Raw genomic sequence first — 19,814 nt, 5'->3', positions numbered from 1 at the left:
AGTTCTGAAGGCAAAAGGGGGTCCAACCCAGTACTGGCAAGGTGTACCTAATAAAGTGGCCGGTGAGTGTAGTTTAATGAAGGAAGCTTTCTGAAATCTCAGTGAGAACGTGATCTGCTCCGTTTGATAAATTTCCCAAATGTTTTAAATCCATATATTGCATGAGGGAGGTTCTGGTTTCACACTTCATACAGCAGTGGTTAGTTCATACAGGACGTATGTATCTGCCCTCCTGGCCAAGCCTTCAGGTATTATTCCCAGCACTGCGGCTTTTTCATCTGTTGAGTCACAAGGTGTGCAGTGATCATTGAAATGGTGATTCAGTCACAGATTAACATGTTTGCCAACTCGTAGTTTCAGTGATAAATCAGTCAACTACATGAAGATGGCTGTCAACTTCCCCTTTTATTTACACTAGGAATTTTATTTGATTATCAAAAATTACATTGCACAGAGAAAAAAAAACCTTGTCTTATATTCACAAAAGGTCATTATCAAGCTTTTTCCTGCACTGCCTTTTTCTTCTTTTTCATCTGCTGATGCTTCATGAAGTTTTTCTTCTTTTGCCCAAATTTCTGCCTCTCAATGTCCTCCTGGATCCTCTGCTTGAATTTCTTCTTCTGGTTCCTGATCTTTTCCAGCTCTGCCTTCCTCTTGGCCTCCAGCTCCGGGTCCTGAAACACCAGTAAGTTCATGTTCATTTTTTTTCCCCCATTATAAGCCTGTGATTAAAGCAGGATACTTCATAACTTAAACCACCTGTATGACACATTGGGAAAAAAAATACCTGTAACCCAGAGTCAAACTACACAAGTTCAAGTTTAGATTAAATTCTCCATGTTGGATTGTTGATCTTTAACGCTTCTATCAAACTAAGAACATCAAGGACTTCCTGTCTGAGAGTGTGATCCCAGCAGGGAGGAAGGTCCTGCGCCAGTGCTCCCTCGGGGTGTCACGGCATCTGATGACGTTTGTCATCATTACTGTTTTCGTTAAAATGGACATTTCCACCGACACCAATTAAATCATCACAAAAAGAACCATAAGAAATAAACAAAGACATCCACCTCACGTTTTCCCAGGATTTCATGCCCCAACAGCTCTGCCCTCTGTCCATATCAATGAAGTGGTTCTTAGTTTCACTTCTCTAATGATGAATATTAAAAGTGCTTTTGCTAAAATATAAGTCGAAGAGATTGCTTGAAAAAGTAAATAAAAATTGAGGAATGCTAGACTGTAAAAAACTCAAGAGAAAAGCAGAACGCACACCTGAAAAATCAAAAAATTCGGGTGGCTTTCCTGTAAGAAGTCACAGCAGGCACCTTATGGGAGCTGTGCAATAAAGCTTTGTAGAGGCTGTCCCACTGTGTTTCTGGACAGAAGTTTTCACATAATAAACTTGATAATGTTATAAATGCAGATCAAAAAAGAAACACATGCTTCGACTGTTGAAGAAAATGAAGCGGACTTGCCTTCCCCTCCAGGATCAGCTGTTTCCGCTTGTTGATCTCTTTTTTCTCATCAAAGTCTGTGGACTCCAGTTTCTGTAACACAGGCCACAATGTGATGTTTGAAGGTTAACTGAATCAAGTACCGGTATATTGTGTTTTTAATGCTGAGCCACAGCTAAGCTTTTATGAAATGTCTAAGGCACTGAAACTGTTAAGAGGTGAGATCATCCGAGGAGACAAAAAGGCAACTGTACGATTTCACACTCCCGCCGGGTCACGTTGACCTGGGTGAGGATCTTCAGGACTTCTTTCTCCTGGACGGGATATTCTTTCAGCTTGGTCTCTAAAATAAGCATGAATAAATACTTTAATATATGCGCCAACCTGTCAGAACAAAACCTGTTGAATTCAGCAGCATGGTCACCATGTTGGTCCAGAAGAAAAAATTATCTCCGCCACTGAGATTATTATGGATCTGTGGTCCAGAATAAAAAGACTTACGAGTCTGCTCTTCAATAGCATGAACCAGGTGGATGTCGTACTGCGTCACCAGAGTGATCGATACTCCGTTTCTCCCTGCAGACAAAAGAAATATTGCTACAAATCACACGCAACACAGATCAGTGGTCAGAGGTGACCTTTCTCCACACTCAGACAACATACATTCATTTGAGGTTATTTTGTTAATGTGTGACAGTCAGCCTCTGTGCGTCTGTCTCCAGTCTGCGGTCAATTTTTATCACTGTGAGGGCTGTGAAAACTTCATCCTCACCACCAGAGGGCAAAATAGAGGAATTAAACATTTTTCCAGTATGATGAATGAGAATTATGGAGAAGTTAACCAAAAGAATGAACTGCCTGTAAAGCAGAGCACTTTCAATAAGTCCACATGCATGTATTGGATATCTTACACTTTAAATTTACTGAAACGGTATTTACAACCGATATAATGATTGATGTAGTCAGATTTACCTTAATCCCTCATTTCCCTGAAAACTTTTTAAACTGATTGATTATTAATTAATTAAATAATAAATTTAAAAGAATTTGGGCCCATATGTGGCCAGAACTAATTCAGACTGTTTAACAGTTTTGGCTTCATGTTGGTCTGTTGTTAAAGATGGTGGAATCCAGGAGTCAAACTCAATTAAATTCAATTCAGCCTCATTGTTAACACCAACACAACATGGTAGTAAAGTGAGGAGGAAAACTTAGCAACCTCACAAGATGTGTCAGAGCGTTTTATCTGGCGATACTGATATTAAAAAAGAGACTCCATCAGGATCAGCCGTACCTGCTCTTGCCGTTCGCCCGACTCTGTGGATGTAGATCTTGGGCAGGCCAGGAGTGTTTTGATTTATGACAACCTGAACAGTGGGAATGTCCAAACCCCTGTGGATCACAAACGATGAAAACAAACACAAAAAGGTCAAAACCACACAATGAAATGGATGAAACGCCGTGTGGCGACGTCAGCTCGGAGAAACAAATGAGGCTGTGGAAACACAGAAAAGACAGAACAGGCAGCAGCTCCTTACCTCGCAGCTACATCCGTGGCTATCAGGATTTTGTAGACACTGGCCTTGAACTTGGCGAGGTTTGCAAACCGTTGTTTCTGGAGAATGTAAATGGGAAGTCATCTGTCTGCTTTAATCCATTTTAATTCCTCAGCTCTCTATATAAGCATCAGGCTTATTTTCAAAGTTTCCGCATCTTGCAGAAACTTGAAGTTGACAAAGACACATCAGTCTGCTGAACAAGTCCAACAAAGCAGAAGCAAACTTCATTAATCAGTAAAGCAGCTGTGGATAGTTTGTCCTTCAGTTGTCATTCCTGCACTGCAGTCCTCCATTGTGATTACCGTCTACCTGCTGACGCTGGTGCTGAGAGCCGCGAAACAAAAGACTCTAAGACGATGCTCACCTGTTTCATCATGGAATGAAGGCTGATGGTTGGAAAGTTAAATTCTCGCAGCATCATGGTGAGCACCTGACAATTCCTGAAAACACAAATCCATGAATTATACATTTGTACGTGCAAGACCCCCACCCTCACCCCTGACTGACTGGCCTGATCAGCAATGCAGAAAGTCTTTATGTATAATTTATCATCATCTCAGAATTAATATGAGAATTCATCAGTTATTCTCTTAGAATTGCTCTTCCTTTGATATAATTTTCTTTCTAAAGTAGTAAATGTGCATAGAGAGGCGACATTTCTCAGTCCAGGCTTCAGTAGCTAAACATTACAAGTGTCAAACATTACAGGCTTTCTGTGCCACATTAAAAAGATGCAGAACATTTTAATCTTTGAGTCACGGCCTACTTGCACGTGTTGGTAAAGATGATAATGGACCAGTCGTCATGTTCGTCTGTGAACTTCTGGATCAGGTGGACCAGGTAGGCGTCCTTCACTGTCTCTGGAGTGAGGATGTATCTCTGGTCCAGCTCCTCCACAGTCCGAGTTCTGACAACAGGAACATGATAAACCACCACAAACAATGAAGCTTGATGTAGAATTACGATTAGAATTACAAAAGCTTCCACACAGATGGAGAAAAACAAAAACACTGATGATTGAACTGAATCAATCGCACAAAAAAAAAAGATCTGAATGTTACTTTCCTGATTAAGTCTTGATTAATTCTTTTGTTGCCTATTAATGGTTCTGAAATGCTGACATGTGATCATGTAAAGTATCGTGCACCAGCATTATGTTCACATAAAACTGCATTTTCTTAAGCAATACAGTACAGCATTGTACTTTTAATCATAAATCACTGAGCAAACGTGAAATTAATTTCTAAGTTACCACGCTCATCTGCAGCCATATCATATCATCAAATGCTGCTTCCACCGGAAACGACTAAGCAGACAACAGTCAATACATCTATTTTTGACAGCAGCTGCATTAAGGAGGAAAGAAAGTTCCGTTAAAAAAGGCATAATGAATGATAGCACGTTTCACTTCATCATTCTGCATTATGCCCACCTGGTGGCAAAATAAAACAGTAAATTAAAATGCAATTTTGTGTGTCAAGTTTGTACTTACTAGGAACACAACTCAGTCTAATGTGTCTAGCCTGTGCAGATGTGGACAAACATATCTACCTCATGAGCTGCTTCACCAGCAGTAAGTCCATCAGAATGGCAAACAACATTTCCAATGATATAATTTCCTTGATTTTCCCCAACAACTGCATTCTTTTGTGTAACAACTGCTGCTCATACCAGAAATATAAATAAGGCCTCCAAATAAATTCTCTGTTTATAACAAGCGAGGTGTATTGTGGTGACCATGTGAAATCTACAATCAAAATATGGAGGATGTTGAGGGCATCAGTAAGTTTGCAGATCAATACTGAACACATGTCGTCTATGTAGCGACGGATGTCTTGCTGCAGAGCTGCAGCGGGTAGCTTACTCTGATTTGCTCTCCCAGAAAAACGGTTTGTTCATGGCGATGCTCTTGAGCTCCTGCAGGGTGTCCGTCAGTGTGGCGCTGAACAGCAACGTCTGCCGTTTGGCCGGCAAGATCCCCAGAATCACCTCCAGGTCTTTAGTGAAGTCAGTGCAGCCCTGCTCCAACAGCCGGTCAGCCTCGTCTAAAATCTGAGGGAGTGGGGTGGAGGAGGGGGTGGGAGTTAAATCAAGAGCAATTAGTGGGCAAAATCTGATACTTCAAATACCTGCACAAACATCAGATATCCTCTTCCTTTTGTGACTCCACAACTCACCAGGAACTGGATCCTGCTCATGCTGAAAGTGTTGGAGCTGCGGATGTGATCGGCGAGGCGGCCCGGCGTGGCTACGACCACATGCGGTTGGTTGGAAAGCTCCATGGCCTGAGTCACCATATCTGCACACAACCCACAGCAGAGTACGTAAGTCTGTACACACGCTGGAGGAAACACAACTGGAATAAAGGCTGCAGAAGAAGGAAATAGGCGAACGTGGTTCGGCTCAATTAAAGTTGACTGACTTTAAACGTTTATTGAAGTTTCTTTATAACTCACAGCATGAAATTATATAATTGTAGGTGCAATATAATTATAGTGTTTTGCAGTAATGGTCTTGCCCTTCCTCTCAACAACAACACTGTCTAAAATTTGTCCCTATCTCAATGTGTGTGTCCATGCTGGTATGTACACACGGATAGATTTTACATTCTTCCTGCGCCTGTCCAAAAGAAATGACCCTATAGGTGCAATCAAATGTATTGACAGATGCTGCAGTTTTACTCTGATAAGTGTAAGCACTTGAAAAACAAGACAGAGGTAAAGATACAAGAGAAAAATTGCCCGGGGCCATCAATTCAGCAGAGTTTCAAGCTGTGTTGCTTCAGCTGAATAAACAGAAATGAAAGCTCCCTGCCGTGTCGTGCATAGTTACCCATTCCACCAACGATAATACAGTCTCTCAGACCCAGAGGCTTTCCCAGGACTCGAAACTGCTCCGCAATCTGATAGGCCAGCTCCCTGTATTACAAGAATTGAAAGGTAGAGCGTATGGAAGAGATTCAAACATGAACATCTGCACAAACTCTGGTTCTATTGCTGCAGAGTACGCCAATGTTAAAACTACACAGGAACCTTCAAATAAGCAGTCAATTGAACAGATCTCTCTTTTCTTTTCTTGCTTTTTATTCTTAAAAAGAAAAATTACAACCAGCTACTGTAAAAATATGCTAAATGAACCTTACCACTGGAAGGATGACACTCATCAAATATTTATATGATACTGAAAATAAAGCATGGTTCTCAAATTGCATTACTTTATGATTCTATCGTGCAGTTCCAAAGTACTCCATTTGATAAACACTCACTTACATAGTGAACATCTTTTAATTTTTTTCCTTTGAAAATCAGAATGAACCGTCTAGATGAGTTATATATTGGAAAAACACACTTTATATTTAAACCCTCTCCAGCTGGCTGCCATGACAACACTGACCTGGTAGGAGTGAGCACCAGGCAGAAGATACCATATGGCTCCTCTGACAGTTTTTGCAGCACTGGTAACACAAATGCTGCCGTCTTCCCACTTCCAGTCTTTGCACAGCCCATACAATCCCGACCTGTGTGAAGAAACTATTATTCACTCACTGACGCACAAAAACAACACAAAGGATATGATCCACTTTTACTGCTCTGAAAGCTGATTTATACTGAAAAACAATATTTTTCTGCAGTTCTTTAGGACAGCTTTGCAGACATAATGAAACAAATCCAGGCCTTCTTATAACAAGTCCTGAATACTTTAAAACACGTTGAGTAGAGAGGTAAAATAACTAAGACATGATGAGAGATGCAAAATATCAAGATGTGTGGCGTGATTTGTGTCTCCGTCTTGGAGTAGATTTGCTCCTTTACAGTGAAATTTGGACTTTTATTGAACTATGTCAGATATTTTATATCATCGTAAGATATCTTTTCTGTCAAGGTTCTTAAAGTTTAAAATGTATGTTTTTTCTCGCCTTGGGCAATTTTGCATCAGTTTAGTTCTAATTCTAATTTATTTTTGTGTGTGCCAGCCTCTTTCTCTATGGTATAATTGCATGTTATTTTTAGTTTGCTGATTAGTTTTGATTTATTTCGCATAATTTATGTTTGTCTTTGTGGTTTTCTGGTTGGTAAGAGCTGATGGTTTTGCATTTTCCTTTTGTTACGGGTGTTTTATACTCTTGTGGTTTGTATAATTTCTGTTGATTTATTTGTTTTACCTCGTCGTTTCCTTGCAGAATAGGGTTGTTCGGCACGGTGGCTTCTTTGAGTCCTATTTTGATCTTTGTGTGTCATTTCAGGTAATTTTTGGTCTCGTGTTTGATCCCAAGTTCATTTTATGTGGTTCCTTTACGTTGTTCTGAAGCCATTCTGGTTATGTTTGGAAATGATTTGTTCACAATAAATCAGCATCTAATAGCCGAGAAAGGGCATATCACTGACGCCGGCTATACAGAAAAGGAGTCAGGATTTCTCGGTTTTGTGTCTTTGGTGTCTGATGTTGAACAGCAGAAAGAAAATCAAGCATTTCACCACAGAGCTGCATCTTCAGTCAGGACTGCTGTTCCGGGTAGATCTGAGACAGCCGGTCAGATATTTTTATTCATAGTTTAAAAGCCCGCCGATGTATTTACAGCCGCATATTTGGTGTCTTACCTTCGAGGATGGGTGGCATGCAGTTTTCCTGGACAGGAGTCGGCTTGTTGATTCCCAGCTGTTTACACTGATTTATCAGCCAGTCCGACAAACCCAGGGACGAAAAATCCCCCATTTTAGATATATGCGCACCGCCAAAGCCTCGATGGTAGAATCTGCGTCGGTAACACAACAAATTAAAAGCTAAAACTCTTTTTTTTAAATACTATTTATGTGTGGAGTCGCAGCTCCTCGTGCTCTCAGCGGTCGCACGTCGATTACGTAAGGGTCTTACGTCATCAGTACCGTAAAGAAGGCATGCTGCTCCCTGCTGGTCAAAACCGGGTCATAGCAGGGTCACTGCATGGGCCGAGCGCTCACTTACAAACATCTTCAAATCCTACTTATTTGACTAAATATATATTTAATAATGATATATTAAGGTTTTGAGCCTAAATGCATCAGGGATGTTCTTCTAGAAGATAAAACATTCAGGACCCTGAAGCCCCCATCAGTGCTCCCAAAGTCAGAAGCACACATATTTCAGTTCCTACGTTTTTTACCTGTGGAACATACTTCTTGAACACCAGAGGACTGCTCACGATCCTCACATCTTTTAAATTAAGCCCTAAAACACCATTATTTGTTCAAGCCTTTCATTAAACAGTACATTAATTTAGACCTATTTTATTGCTTTCACCTTGATCAAGTTTTTGCTTTATTTATCTTTTCTTTCCTAATTGCTTTGTTTTAATGTATTCAACAATCTTAATTGCTTAATATAAGAATTCTCAATTCCATTATTTGAACATCTTTTCGTTGTGTCCTTGTAAAACACTGTCAGTTATCTTGTGTGTAAATTATGCAATATAAATTAATTTTCCTCACCTTGCCTTACAAAGGCCTGAAAGGAACATCACATTTTTTAAGCTTTTGATTTTTTTTTTTTTTTTTCACATTTTGGTCATCTTTGTATGAAACTTTGCTTGTTTTGCTTGTACGCTTTGTTTCAGCTGTAAGCTGCAAACCTCAGATTGCAAGTCCACCAATCTTACCTCTAGATCACGACAGCTCCATGTTGTCTGAAAGCCTTTGTATATCCATCCGTCATTTGCAGAGCTTTATCCATCTCAGAGTCACAGGGTGCTTGAGCCAATCAATGCTGAAAGAGGGAAAAAAGCAGGGTACACCTTGGACAGATCATCAGTCCATCTTAGGGGAAAGTCAGAGACAGACAAACATCAACGCATTCTCACCATAGTGAATTTAGGGACATCAATCCATCCATCCGTGTTTGTGTGTGTGTGTGTGTGTGTTTATCACAGTCGATTTACCACAAAACTGCAACTCACTGATTTTTACAGAAGGTTTATCATATCTGTAAGTCGCTTTGCAGTGAGCTGTGCTCATGTGATATTTTATAATGTGTGTGGGTGCACATTTATCTGAATAGTGAGAGGTTGTATAAGGAAGGAGTAATGTCTCACTGTGGAACGGCAGAATGCTTGACTGAGCAGTTTTATTTTTTAGCATTACTTATTCATGTTGCTATCTCAATCCTTCCTGATGTAAAGTCCAGACAATATTCACTGCAAACAAGCTTACTTAAATTTAAAGATGTGCTTCTTCTTAAAGGCAGTGCCTCTGATGCAGACAGCACCTTGGCTGTCTCTCTGTGTATCAGTCAGTAATTGTGAATGTGATTCCGGTGTCTGATTCAGCTTCTGCTTGACTTTTAAACTGTTAAAGGAGGGCATTTCTCCCCCAAGAGGACCCATCTGTGTTGGCACACCAGGTTGCCAAAGGTGATTAATGCCACGTGAGTTAAAGGCAAAAACCTGAAGGTTTAGCTCTGTCTTGCCTTGGCCATCCAGCTGTGCTGCAAACTACCTCAGACCAACAGAGAAGTGCCCTTCTAAATGAGCACAGAGGGTGTTTGCGTGTGAGGCAGAAATGTTATGATTACTGCTACTTCCCTGCAGTACAGAAGAGTTATCAGCTGCATTGCTTTAACAGGCCACTGAGCAGCATGATTAGTGCTCCCATTGCTCTTCCACTACATTTGAGTCTACATTCTCTCATGTTCTTACCATATTCATGCAAATAAATCATACATTTTAAACCAGCTCTGACTCCAAATCAAGGTCTACATAAAATGAACGGATAAACAGTGTCTATCTCTGACCAACTTTTGATTTGTGAATATGGTAATGAAACTCTAATCAGATGAAACAAATGGGTAAAATATCTTCCTCTTCACAGGGCTTCACTTTCTTTGAACAGTAAAGAAATCAAAAGCTATTTTAGCACGTTTCTATGAAATATTATTTTATTTGGAATTTGTTAATGCACATTTTGAATCTGCATTTTATTGCTCATTGTTGATGAAAGGTTTAATTTGATTTCAAGAAGGAAATAAATTAAAAATGACAGTCCTGGTAATTATTGGTCTGATGCATCTGCACACAGTGTTTTAGAAAGGGGCTAGTGGAACAATCGGATTATACAAATTATATGGTGATTTTCTCTGTTGATGTGGAGGTGCCCGGCATCTGTGCCTAACATACAAGTCGTCCCTCTCTGTCTCTCCCTCCCTCACAAACACGCACTGCAGGAGGTTTTAGTTTTGAGTGGTGCCAGTCCGTTGGCCATGTCCATATATTATATTTCACATTCTGACATTCAGTAAGAGGGTTGCACCCAGGAGGACCCGCTTTGTGTTTTGCCTCTGTCCGTCAGGTGGCGCTGAAGAGCTCCGGGAGCCCACAGTTACAGAGTTGAATGGGATCCCAGTGAGATCTGCCACTAGGGCGGGAGAGGAGCACAGCAGCACCCCGGTCCTGAAGGAGATCTGAGCCTAATGCTCTCAGCTGTTCGACTTTTAATCGACAGTACTTCTTCTCCCTGGCCGGCAGAGCTGAGCCAAACGTTCGCGGTGCGTAATTACGCACGGAGACGACCGATCCGCGGTGTTGCACGCCTCGCAGACCCGCGGACAAAGGCAGGCAGGCAGGCTGGAGTACAACAACCGACTTGAGCGGAGAGGAGTCCTGCTGGAGGGGAAACTGGGGGAGTCTGGAGTCGGAAGTGATTTTCCTTTTGTTTTTTCTTTTTTTTCTTGGAAATGTAACTTACGCACAGGATTTCAGGGAAGCAAGGAATCGTTTCGGAGACCAGAGGGAACCGGACAAAAGGAGTAAGTTAGAAGAGTCAGTTCCAAAAGCAGCATCTAGATCTTCGGAGCATGGGGTAAGTTGAAGGTGTGTGCCTGAAATGCCATCTCTGCCGTCGGGAATTGTTTGCTAGGGATGGTGACAAACTAACCGAGTTTAAAGTGAACTTTTATTGCCTGTTACGTTTTGTCTCTTCTTTCCCTGAGCATGTGTTTGGTCCCACTCAACTGACTCGTCCCTCATACACCAAATGGTTTTGAACAATCTGTTAGATCATCATGAGTTCACATGTGACTCTGTGATCTTTCTTTCTTTATATCCCTATGGACATCACCGACAGGGGCTTCCTCTGCGTGTGCACGGCACAGCCAGTTGACCTAGATCCATTAAAAGTCTCGAGTCCTTCTGCTAGAAGGTCGAAGTCATTTATTGAAACATCGTGAAAGCATCATGGTGAAACTCTTTGGCTGCAAAACAAGCTCTTTGCCTGATGCCAGTTACTCTTGGAACACATCCAGGATGAATGTCGCAGGAGTTCCCCAGTTAGTCTACTTTGCAAAGCTCCCGGTCTCTCTCTGTCGTATGTTGAATTATACATACACACCTCGACCCTGGTTCCAGCACACCTGGACTCTCGCATTACTACAGGGTTTACTGGCACCCTCCCACGTGGCAATTAAAGTTAGATGGTAGTGTATACCAAGACGACTTTTGCGTGTTTTGCTCATAAATTCAATCTGCATCCGTTATGCTTCATTATTTCCTTCATTTTGCATTTACAGCTTAATTGCTTTAACCATTTTGATATTAGGCAATTAAACCTCAGCTGTTCTCCACCTTATGGTCACCGCATTGCTCCAGAAACTGCATTTATTAGTAATATTTGTGTTCAGTATGATGCGAAATGACAAAATAAACACTCTCTCACTCTCCCTTTTTGTTTTTTCCGATATAAATTGTTCAAGGACTCAGAGTCCTTGCCTATTTCTTGAAGAGAAAAAGCTGTGTGATTACATTTCTCTAGAACCAGTGAGTCTTTCTCTTAACGGTCACAGCTTAAAGCTTTTGTCAACCTTAGAGAAGTTAATGTTGACAACAGTGATGAGCGAAGTTGCTACAATTCAGAATTGATTCAATTTCAATAATCAAGTAATGTAAATGCATGTAGGCTTTGAAATGTACTCAGTGTGAAATTGTTGCTATTTTTGGTAGTTTTGAGTCTTTGGCTGAAAGCTGAAGACAGGCAGTGGAATATTCGTATCCATAAATCTTACCTTACACTCTCTGTCATCATATCAATGATACAGTTTCCACCTCTTTTCTTGGACTTATCTTCTAGTGCGGTTATATGTCCTAAACATATTTGTGTGTTGTGCATGAAATACACAGGTGGAAACACAAAGGGATGTCTTGTCTTTGCAGTATTTCATTTAATTGTCATATCAGTGTTAAAATAAAAGGAGAGAGAGAGAAATAAGTAATTATTAGTGAGTATGGATACTATGAACTTACAGTTAGGTGAAATAGATTTTGTACTGTGTTGCCGCCTCCCACCCCCACATGTGTAGCCAGTCGTTTTCTGTCCTATTTTACATTTAATGGACCATATCAGTCATGCTGTACAGAGCGCCTGCTTGGAAATGTGTTGACAGCCCAGCAGAAGTTTGCAAATTGATGACGCATCCCAGTTGGAGTGGTTTTGTGCCACAATGCCAACATCAAAAGCTAAAAGTAGATGCATTTATTCAGGTGATTTGAGAAACAAACACTCCATAGCCTAAAAGGATTCCTTTGACAGTAGCAGCTGAACCCACACCTGGTCGGGTGCCCTGTGTTTGATCCATTCACACCGGCAAAGCCTGAACCGACCGTCGGCTCTGCTCCGTCCCTCAGTGGGAAACAGATGCGGCAGTTCGCTCACCTGTTCCAAGCGAGAGTGAAGCAGAAGGGCAGGATTAAATCACAGGGCCACTCTGAACACTCGCACAGAAACCTGCACAACTCCTGATAAACACACACAGCTTGCAGCTCTTCTCCCCACTTGAAACGAGGAGGAGGAAAGTCTTGATTAAGTGCCACTTCAGGTCTGTAAACAAAATGAGTGTTAGTCACACACACACACACACACACACACACACACACACACACACACACACACACACACACACACACGTTCCCCTGAAACATTTAACTTGTGCTGAAGTACTTATCTTTATCATCTCTCTCACATAAGTAGAAAACAGTTGTCAAGCACCAAGATACTCAATTTAGGATTGACTTCTCTCTTTCACACCCTGAGGGTAAATACCACACACGATTTGACGTTGGCTGAAGCCACAAATGAACAGTGCTGGCCAGACAACGGTTTTATTTTCACTGTCAAGACAATGTGAATGTAACGGTTAAGAAAAATAATTCAACGTCCACAGCACATCATTCACTCTCTTAACATTGACCAATCAGGTGCTATAAATCCATCCTCCAGGTGTCAGTTTGGTTGACGAAGAGGAGGAGTGTGGAGATGAATGTGCTTTTAGAAAACTTGTGATAGAAAAACAAAAAAGACTTCAACTTTATAGTAAACTACACACCCCGATATTTTTTTTTTATAAAGGTTTTTGGGCCAGAATTTTCCCCATAATTTGTGTTGTCATGATGGATCTATTAAATAAATGCAACTTGTGGTAACATCTGGAGGAGCCTCTGTGCTAAATGCTGTTATCATATAGTAGCTGAGTCTTTTCTGGGTTAGTGAGGTGAAACAAATGTGAGAGGCTATTGCTTTATAATGATGATGATTTTTAGAGTTTGATTAACTCTTGAGTCTTTTTTTTTTTCTGATTGAATTTTGTTCAAATATTTGCTTGATGTGCCATTATTATTATTATATGAAAGATCAGCACCAAAAGAACAAATCCTGAAAAGCTGCACAGGTAAAACATCTCACCTTGTGACTCTTTCTTCTTGTTCTGCTGCAGAGGAGTTGTCTGTGACCTGTAAAATGTACCCGATACACCGAGAGAGGTACAAACACGTTGTCGTCTCTGTGTTGTGGCTCTGCATGATACGGATGGGCGACATTTTCATGGCATTCATCTCTTACCAAATAGTGCTGAGCTTCAGATCATTGTTATTGGTGTCATTCCTCAGCAATACGTGCTGAAATGCTAATGAGTGGAGGCATTTATTCATAATTTATAAGTGGATTTAATGCAATTAATTAGCTGTAAAACAAAGGTAATGTAAGATTATCTTAATATGAATGGAACTGCAAAACTGGCATTGTGAAATTGGTGAGTCTTTCTCTCAATGCATTTGGCACCTGTTCGATACTTAGAAATAAAACATCAGGTATTGATATACTGGGGATCAATCAGCCCATCTCTGATCCATTAATAATTTATTTGACTTTGAAAAAGAAATCCACCCTCATCTCATCCCCATGATTTCAGTTCTTCTCTCAGCATGTGTCGAGGCTGCATCAGACTGCGAGATGTGACTGTGGAGGTTTCATGCTTGTCATGATGTGCAGATGTTGTCAGCACGTTGTCCTGCTCTCGTTGCCATTGCCTGGTGTGTCTTTTTCCGTGTTGTCCTCTTGTGACTCGCTCTCTTTCTGCTGGAATGCTCCATATGCAAGTTGCCATTTAAACTGTTTATTAGAGCATTGTGTTTTACAAATTCTCGGCATGTTTTTGCATGTCAGACCAAAGTGTTCAAAGCAACTACAGCCGCCAGATGCATGCTGAGGTCAGAAATATTGGATTTATCGTGCTTTGGATTTAATGTAAAGCATTGCCAAAGGGAAGGCCACATGGCGCCTATAATGTTATCGTGGTTTAATAATCTCACAGTAATTCACAGTTGGATTATTACACTTAATTTATTGTACCTTTTTTTTGTGTTGCAAAAAAATAACTTTTGCTGTTGCCTGTTGAAATTACACATTTCTGAAGTGCCAGTCTCACTCTCACATTTTATTCTACTGGTGTTGCAGTAAATTTATGTGAAAAACATATTTCACACACATTAATGTGAAGCTCTTACCTAAGAGTCTCTGATTCTGTTTTCCTTAAATTACAAGTCACACATCACGGAGCTGCTCTGAGATATTTGATGATAAACGATCTGTGCGTTCAGTCAATGGGAAAAAAACGGCGAAGCTTAACTGGGATCGACAAACTCCACAGCCAATCAGAGTAGAGGAACATTTGTCCCACTGCTACAAAGGTTTCTTTTACAAGTGCTCAAAACTCGTTATAAAATAAACACAACTATAGTACTTTTACACAACTACAGTACTTTTACAGGTGCTCAAACCCTTTTCACCCAAAATATCTCCATAGAGTTGAGCCACTTGTTTCAGTAGGTTTTTGAGGAGGAGGCTCATCTTCGGGCTGCTGTCAAATTGAATGAACTGGATGGAAAAGTGGATGGGTTTCACAGGGGGAATACCTGAAAATGAAACAGTTAAAGTGAGAGGCTGCAAAAGGAAGTAGAATACTACCGAATGCTAGGCATTTTCAAAATTACAGAGGTTCATTGTTTTGCCACATTTAATCGTAATCTGAGTATCTCGAGTTTGAGATCGAACAAAATTTGTAGTTCATTTAAAAAACAACGGTTTGTTGCATCTTGTTGCATCTTCACCCAACAGTAGCTCAGATGGTAGAGCGGGTCGTCTCATAACCGGAAGGTTGGCGGTTCGATCCCCGCTCCCGCAGGCGTAAAACTGTCGTGTCCTTGGGCAAGACACTTCACCCACCTTGCCTAAGTATGAAAGTTGTGAGAGTGAATGGTTGGTGGTGGTCGGAGGGGCCGATGGCGCAGATTGGCAACCTCGCTTCCGTCAGTCTACCCCAGGGCAGCTGTGGCTACAGCAGTAGCTTACCACCACCCAGTATGGAGTGAATTATTCATTCAATGCAATGTAAAGCGTCTTTGAGTGTCCAGAAAAGCGCTATATAAAACCAATGCATTATTATTATTATTAATTTATGTAATTCTGGTTAGCAAAAGCCACTGGAGAGGGTCTGTTTAGACATACAGCGTTCTCTTGTTTGTCATTTTTTTATTTCATTTGATTTTTCAATTTGCACTGAATGTGTTCACCTGCTGTAACCTATGATAGTCAAACACAACAGCACATAACCCTTTAAAATGCACAAAATGGTTATTTCTGCTGTTTCATTTGAGGAAACATGAAATAAAATGTGTCCTGATGTGTATTTGTCTTTGGGTTATGACTGCTCGGCTGTTTGCTAATTTGTTTCCTGCTGTAGTTTCATGCTGAATTAAATTGGATCTATTCTCTTCTTTCAGAAGCACATGCAGGGGTTGCATTGCATACTTCTGCTCTTGCTTTTCTTATAATATGTTATGCCACAGAGTAGGTCACAGTATGATAATCACGCTACAGAACTGCAATGGGCACACCAAAGAAAGATGTTCTAGCTCAGGAATTAATATAGCTATTCTATTTCCATTCTATTTGTGTGTGGTATCATTACGGTGCTGTGTCCATCTGCAGCCGAGAGGACGTCCGAACTTTGCTTGCAGTATGAACTTCAGCCGTTAATCTGCAGGATAGCGCCTATAAAAATGTGTTGACTGTCTCTGTGTCCTCCCGCCGACCAAGGGGAGAGCAGCTGCCCGGTGGGGAGAGGAGCCTTTTAATTGCGGTTTGGGAGACATGCACAGTTGCATTAATCACCGCTTGCCCGGGCTCGCTCTCTTTCTATCAATTTCATTTCACCTTGTTTTATTGGCATGAAACATGTGTTTAAGCGCGGGTGAGATGTTTGGACGAGTGACTGGCTCTCTCTCTGCCTCTCTCGCTGACCTTCATGCCCTGAATATAGAAAACACCCCAGCCTTGTGTCACCTTCGCAGTTTGTGTCAGCATTGAGTTATCAGTCACACTCCTGCAGGAGTACCTGACCTTCACATAAGTGTGCTGCTCTTGTCCGACACTACCAGAGCTCACAGTGTGGGCATTTTGTCAAGAGATTTTATGGTCGAAGCTGCTCGCTCGATGACTTGATCAAGCACTTTGGATTAAGGGAGATATTCATTAAAGCAATCTTGTAAAGCTTTTCTCACTTTGTGCCAGAGTGGGAAACCCGTCCACTGTTTGTGTGCGGCTGTGGTTTGTGTTTCAGATATAGGGACTTGCTGAGCAGCTGTATGAGTTAGCGCTTCCCCTCGTGCTATTTCGGTGCGTAGTGGTAGCGGGTCGTGTTGCCTGCCCACCAGACACTTTCGCTAGCCTGAGAAAGGTGGACGACACAAGAATGCCAGCTCTCAGAGGTCCGAGGAAGTAGACCCTGAAAAGAGAAGTGCTGTCAGAGGAACAAAGACAAACAGGACAAAAGAAACAGCAAAGTAAAGACACCCTGGAAATCCAGAAGTAGCCAGAGGGTGTAAAGCCACTGCAGACTTGCAGTATAAATGCCCCGACGGTGGAAAACTATGCTTAGCTCACTCTGAGTTTCAGACCTATTTTACATACATGTAGCGATCGGCACAAACTGGTAATTAAATAGTCGAAATTTAGTTTACTTAATTTACTTCAGGACAATGGGATTACTACATAAATAAGCCTGCACATACTGACGCCAGCTTCTTGCCGTCCTTACTATAAATGTAGCTCTTCTCAGTTGGACAATACGTGAATAATTGAATGATTCTGGGAGTTGTAAGTTTTTCATGAGGTTACTGGGAAGCAAACGGTTCTTCTACACATCACTGTGTCCCTCATTCGAAGCTGGATTAGATTTCTTTCTCTGATCGCAGACTGTGAAGTCTTGAGAAATGCAAGACTTCTTTCCTCCTCCTACAGGTGTAGAGGTACAGGTCACAGGTATTTAAACTTCAATTGATGGATGCATTATCAGTTTGAAAATAACACTATTATGACAATTTTTTTATATCTATCCTTTTGTTACATATTGTATATTTGGAAATTTTGAGATTTTTATCTTGCATCTTCTGCGATGTTTGCTCTGGAATGGAGAAGCTCTCAATACCATTGTACATTATATAATGATAAAGAGCTTTTTATTCACATCTAGGTATTTTAAATGAAAATAAAACTTCTGATAATGTCTTTTTTTAATATTTCTAGTCGAAAGTTAGAAAAGAGTGGCAGCTTTATATTGTAAAACAAGAACAAATGAAAAATATAATTCAGAGATTGAACTCCCTCTGAACTAGAATGAAAGTCAAAATTGTGTGGTTGTATTTTGTACTTACAGTAAGTGTATTTGAGGACAGTGCTGTTGTTGAAGGGTTTAGCACTAGGCTTATTTGTAGAAGGGGTCTCTTCCGTCTATATATTTGCCAGAATATGTGTGTGAGTTTGTCTTGTCTGACTTTTCTGCGTTCGGCTTGATGTTCTGGTGACCTGTTCAAATTGCTCCTTGTATTTCATCAGGAGGGAATTGGCTGCGACAGGCTCCAGTTCCCACAATGCTTTCCTAGGCGTAAAAGATGGATGAATGGTTTGTTTGTTTTATTTGTGCAGTACGTGACGGATCTATCTGTTCGAAGAACCTATGAGAGAATACTTTCTGTACAGGCTGCTAGTTTACTGACTTATCCTATTGTATGTTTTAATTTGGATAGATGTTATTTGTGACACACACACAGGATTTGAGTTAAAACAAATTGAATATGGCTTTGAATTGTAGTTAACTTTCTACAAAGCCCCCTGCAGGTGTTTTCACAGTGAGAATATTCCCGGTTTGAGTCCTGTTGGGGAGGCTTTCTGTGCTGAGCTCCCATGATGCTCTCAGACATGTATTTTCTCTGAGTGTACCCGTTTCCTCCCACAGCTCGGACAGCTGGTGACAGTAAAAATTATCTGTAGGAATGAGTGTGTGTGTGTGTGTGGCTGTGTGTCTTTCTGTGTTTGGTGTCTGATGGACTGGGGACCTGACCAGGGTGTGCTTTTCCTTCACCCGTCGTCAGCTGGGATCAGCTGTAGCGCCCTGCCATCCTGAATTTGTAAAGCAGTGTAGAAGGTGGATGGATAGACTGACTGATGGGGCTGCAGACGGTTTGGTCTCAGCTGTGGTTGAGTGAGATCAGGCTGGAATTATTTTTATTTAGGATAAGGATTTAGTATATAGTATTCATATAATTAAGTTGTCAAAGTGTAATTTCATGCTAAATGTCATTTTTACAGAAAAAAAAGGATTTCTCTTGTTATGATGGGGTGAGAAAGAGCCAAAAAATATTTGTTCAAGAGACATTCTCTCCTGAATCTAAATTAAGTACAATGATTTTTTTTTTTTCTTAAATGGATGCAGTATCCTTCCCATAGCTCTGTGTTGCAGTGACAGCTTTTCTTTGGTCCTTTATACCGTGAAACAGCCAATCACCGCAGTCACTGCTGTTCACGCGTATTTTGCCAAAGTTGCCTTAGAAATTAATCTGTTTGTGAACTCTGCCCTGAAGAATTAAAAGCCCTGAAAGAAATCACAGAAAAGCACTGGACAGGGTCACACAGGCCCAACGCCTTCTGCTTTTACAGCAAGATTTCATCTTTCAGGTTTTGGTAGTCAGTTGGTGTACTCCTTCATACAAGGTGTGTAGCTGCACCCATTTTGACCCCAACATACTCTCCTAAATCTCACATGCTTTCTGCTTTTTGTCTGTCCATGTCTTCTAGGTACAATGAGTATGATTTTTGGTGCTGCATTCAGCTCTCTTGCCCTCCCCCCAAGCTATTTACAGCCCACACAGCTTAAAAGCTAGTTTATTGGCAGTCTGGAGAGTAATTTCTCAATGAGCGATTGGCCGGCTTTGACTGCACGGCCGGACGGGAGGCTGCAGCTTGTGTTTTCCAGATCAGAGATTCAGGGTGGTGAATGGGTACTGAGGTTAAGAAGAGAGATGAAGAGAGCAGTGAGAGAGGATTAGAAAGAGATGACTTGGGGCAAAGCACATACAGCAAAGCCTCATGCTGTGTATGTGTGCGTGCGTGTGCGTGTGTGTCTGTATGTCGGGACAACGAGACGCTTCAGTAAGAAAGGCTTTTTAAAATTCAGA

The 19,814-nt window shown here is 41.1% G+C and overlaps 2 protein-coding genes across 4 annotated transcripts in view; one reads left to right on the top strand and one right to left on the bottom strand.

The window, feature by feature from the left end:
* Positions 1-386: 386 nt before the first annotated feature.
* ddx49 (DEAD (Asp-Glu-Ala-Asp) box polypeptide 49) lies at positions 387-7,846 on the bottom strand. The gene is made up of 13 exons (XM_030083101.1): positions 7,609-7,846; positions 6,404-6,527; positions 5,843-5,928; positions 5,188-5,309; positions 4,875-5,062; positions 3,777-3,917; positions 3,375-3,450; positions 2,990-3,066; positions 2,746-2,843; positions 1,953-2,027; positions 1,706-1,794; positions 1,473-1,544; positions 387-674 (listed from the first exon to the last, which is right to left on the bottom strand). The coding sequence occupies exons 1-13, from the start codon at positions 7,721-7,723 to the stop codon at positions 495-497; spliced, it is 1,443 nt and encodes a 480-aa protein (XP_029938961.1). The 5' UTR covers positions 7,724-7,846; the 3' UTR covers positions 387-494.
* A 2,557-nt stretch (positions 7,847-10,403) lies between these two features.
* The window catches only part of homer3b (homer scaffold protein 3b), a 55,806-nt gene continuing 46,395 nt past the window's right edge, over positions 10,404-19,814 (top strand). For 2 of the 3 annotated variants that reach the window (XR_003930430.1, XM_030083033.1), the window contains exons 1-2: positions 10,404-10,836; positions 13,739-13,784. Coding sequence is in view for 2 of the 3 variants with exons in the window: in XM_030083033.1 (XP_029938893.1) it covers positions 13,762-13,784 (23 nt within the window). In the remaining variant the exon portion in view is untranslated. The remainder of the gene's footprint in view (positions 10,837-13,738; positions 13,785-19,814) is intronic. The other variant, XM_030083034.1, reaches the window with a different exon arrangement.

The sequence above is a fragment of the Salarias fasciatus genome, chromosome 23, assembly GCF_902148845.1.
Source record: "Salarias fasciatus chromosome 23, fSalaFa1.1, whole genome shotgun sequence".
NCBI classification, from domain to species: domain Eukaryota; kingdom Metazoa; phylum Chordata; class Actinopteri; order Blenniiformes; family Blenniidae; genus Salarias; species Salarias fasciatus.
The sequence above is the reverse complement of the archived record's forward strand: the minus strand, read 5'-3'. Positions and strand labels throughout refer to the sequence as shown.

Coding starts and splice junctions, on each gene's coding strand:
- ddx49 (XM_030083101.1), bottom strand. CDS start 7,723: ATGGGGGATTTTTCGTCCCTGGGTTTGTCGGACTGGCTGATAAATCAG. Junction 5,310..5,842: donor TATTATCGTTGGTGGAATGG/GTAACTATGCAC, acceptor GGTTGTGTGCAG/ATATGGTGACTCAGGCCATG. Junction 1,795..1,952: donor TGCTATTGAAGAGCAGACTC/GTAAGTCTTTTT, acceptor TGCTTATTTTAG/AGACCAAGCTGAAAGAATAT.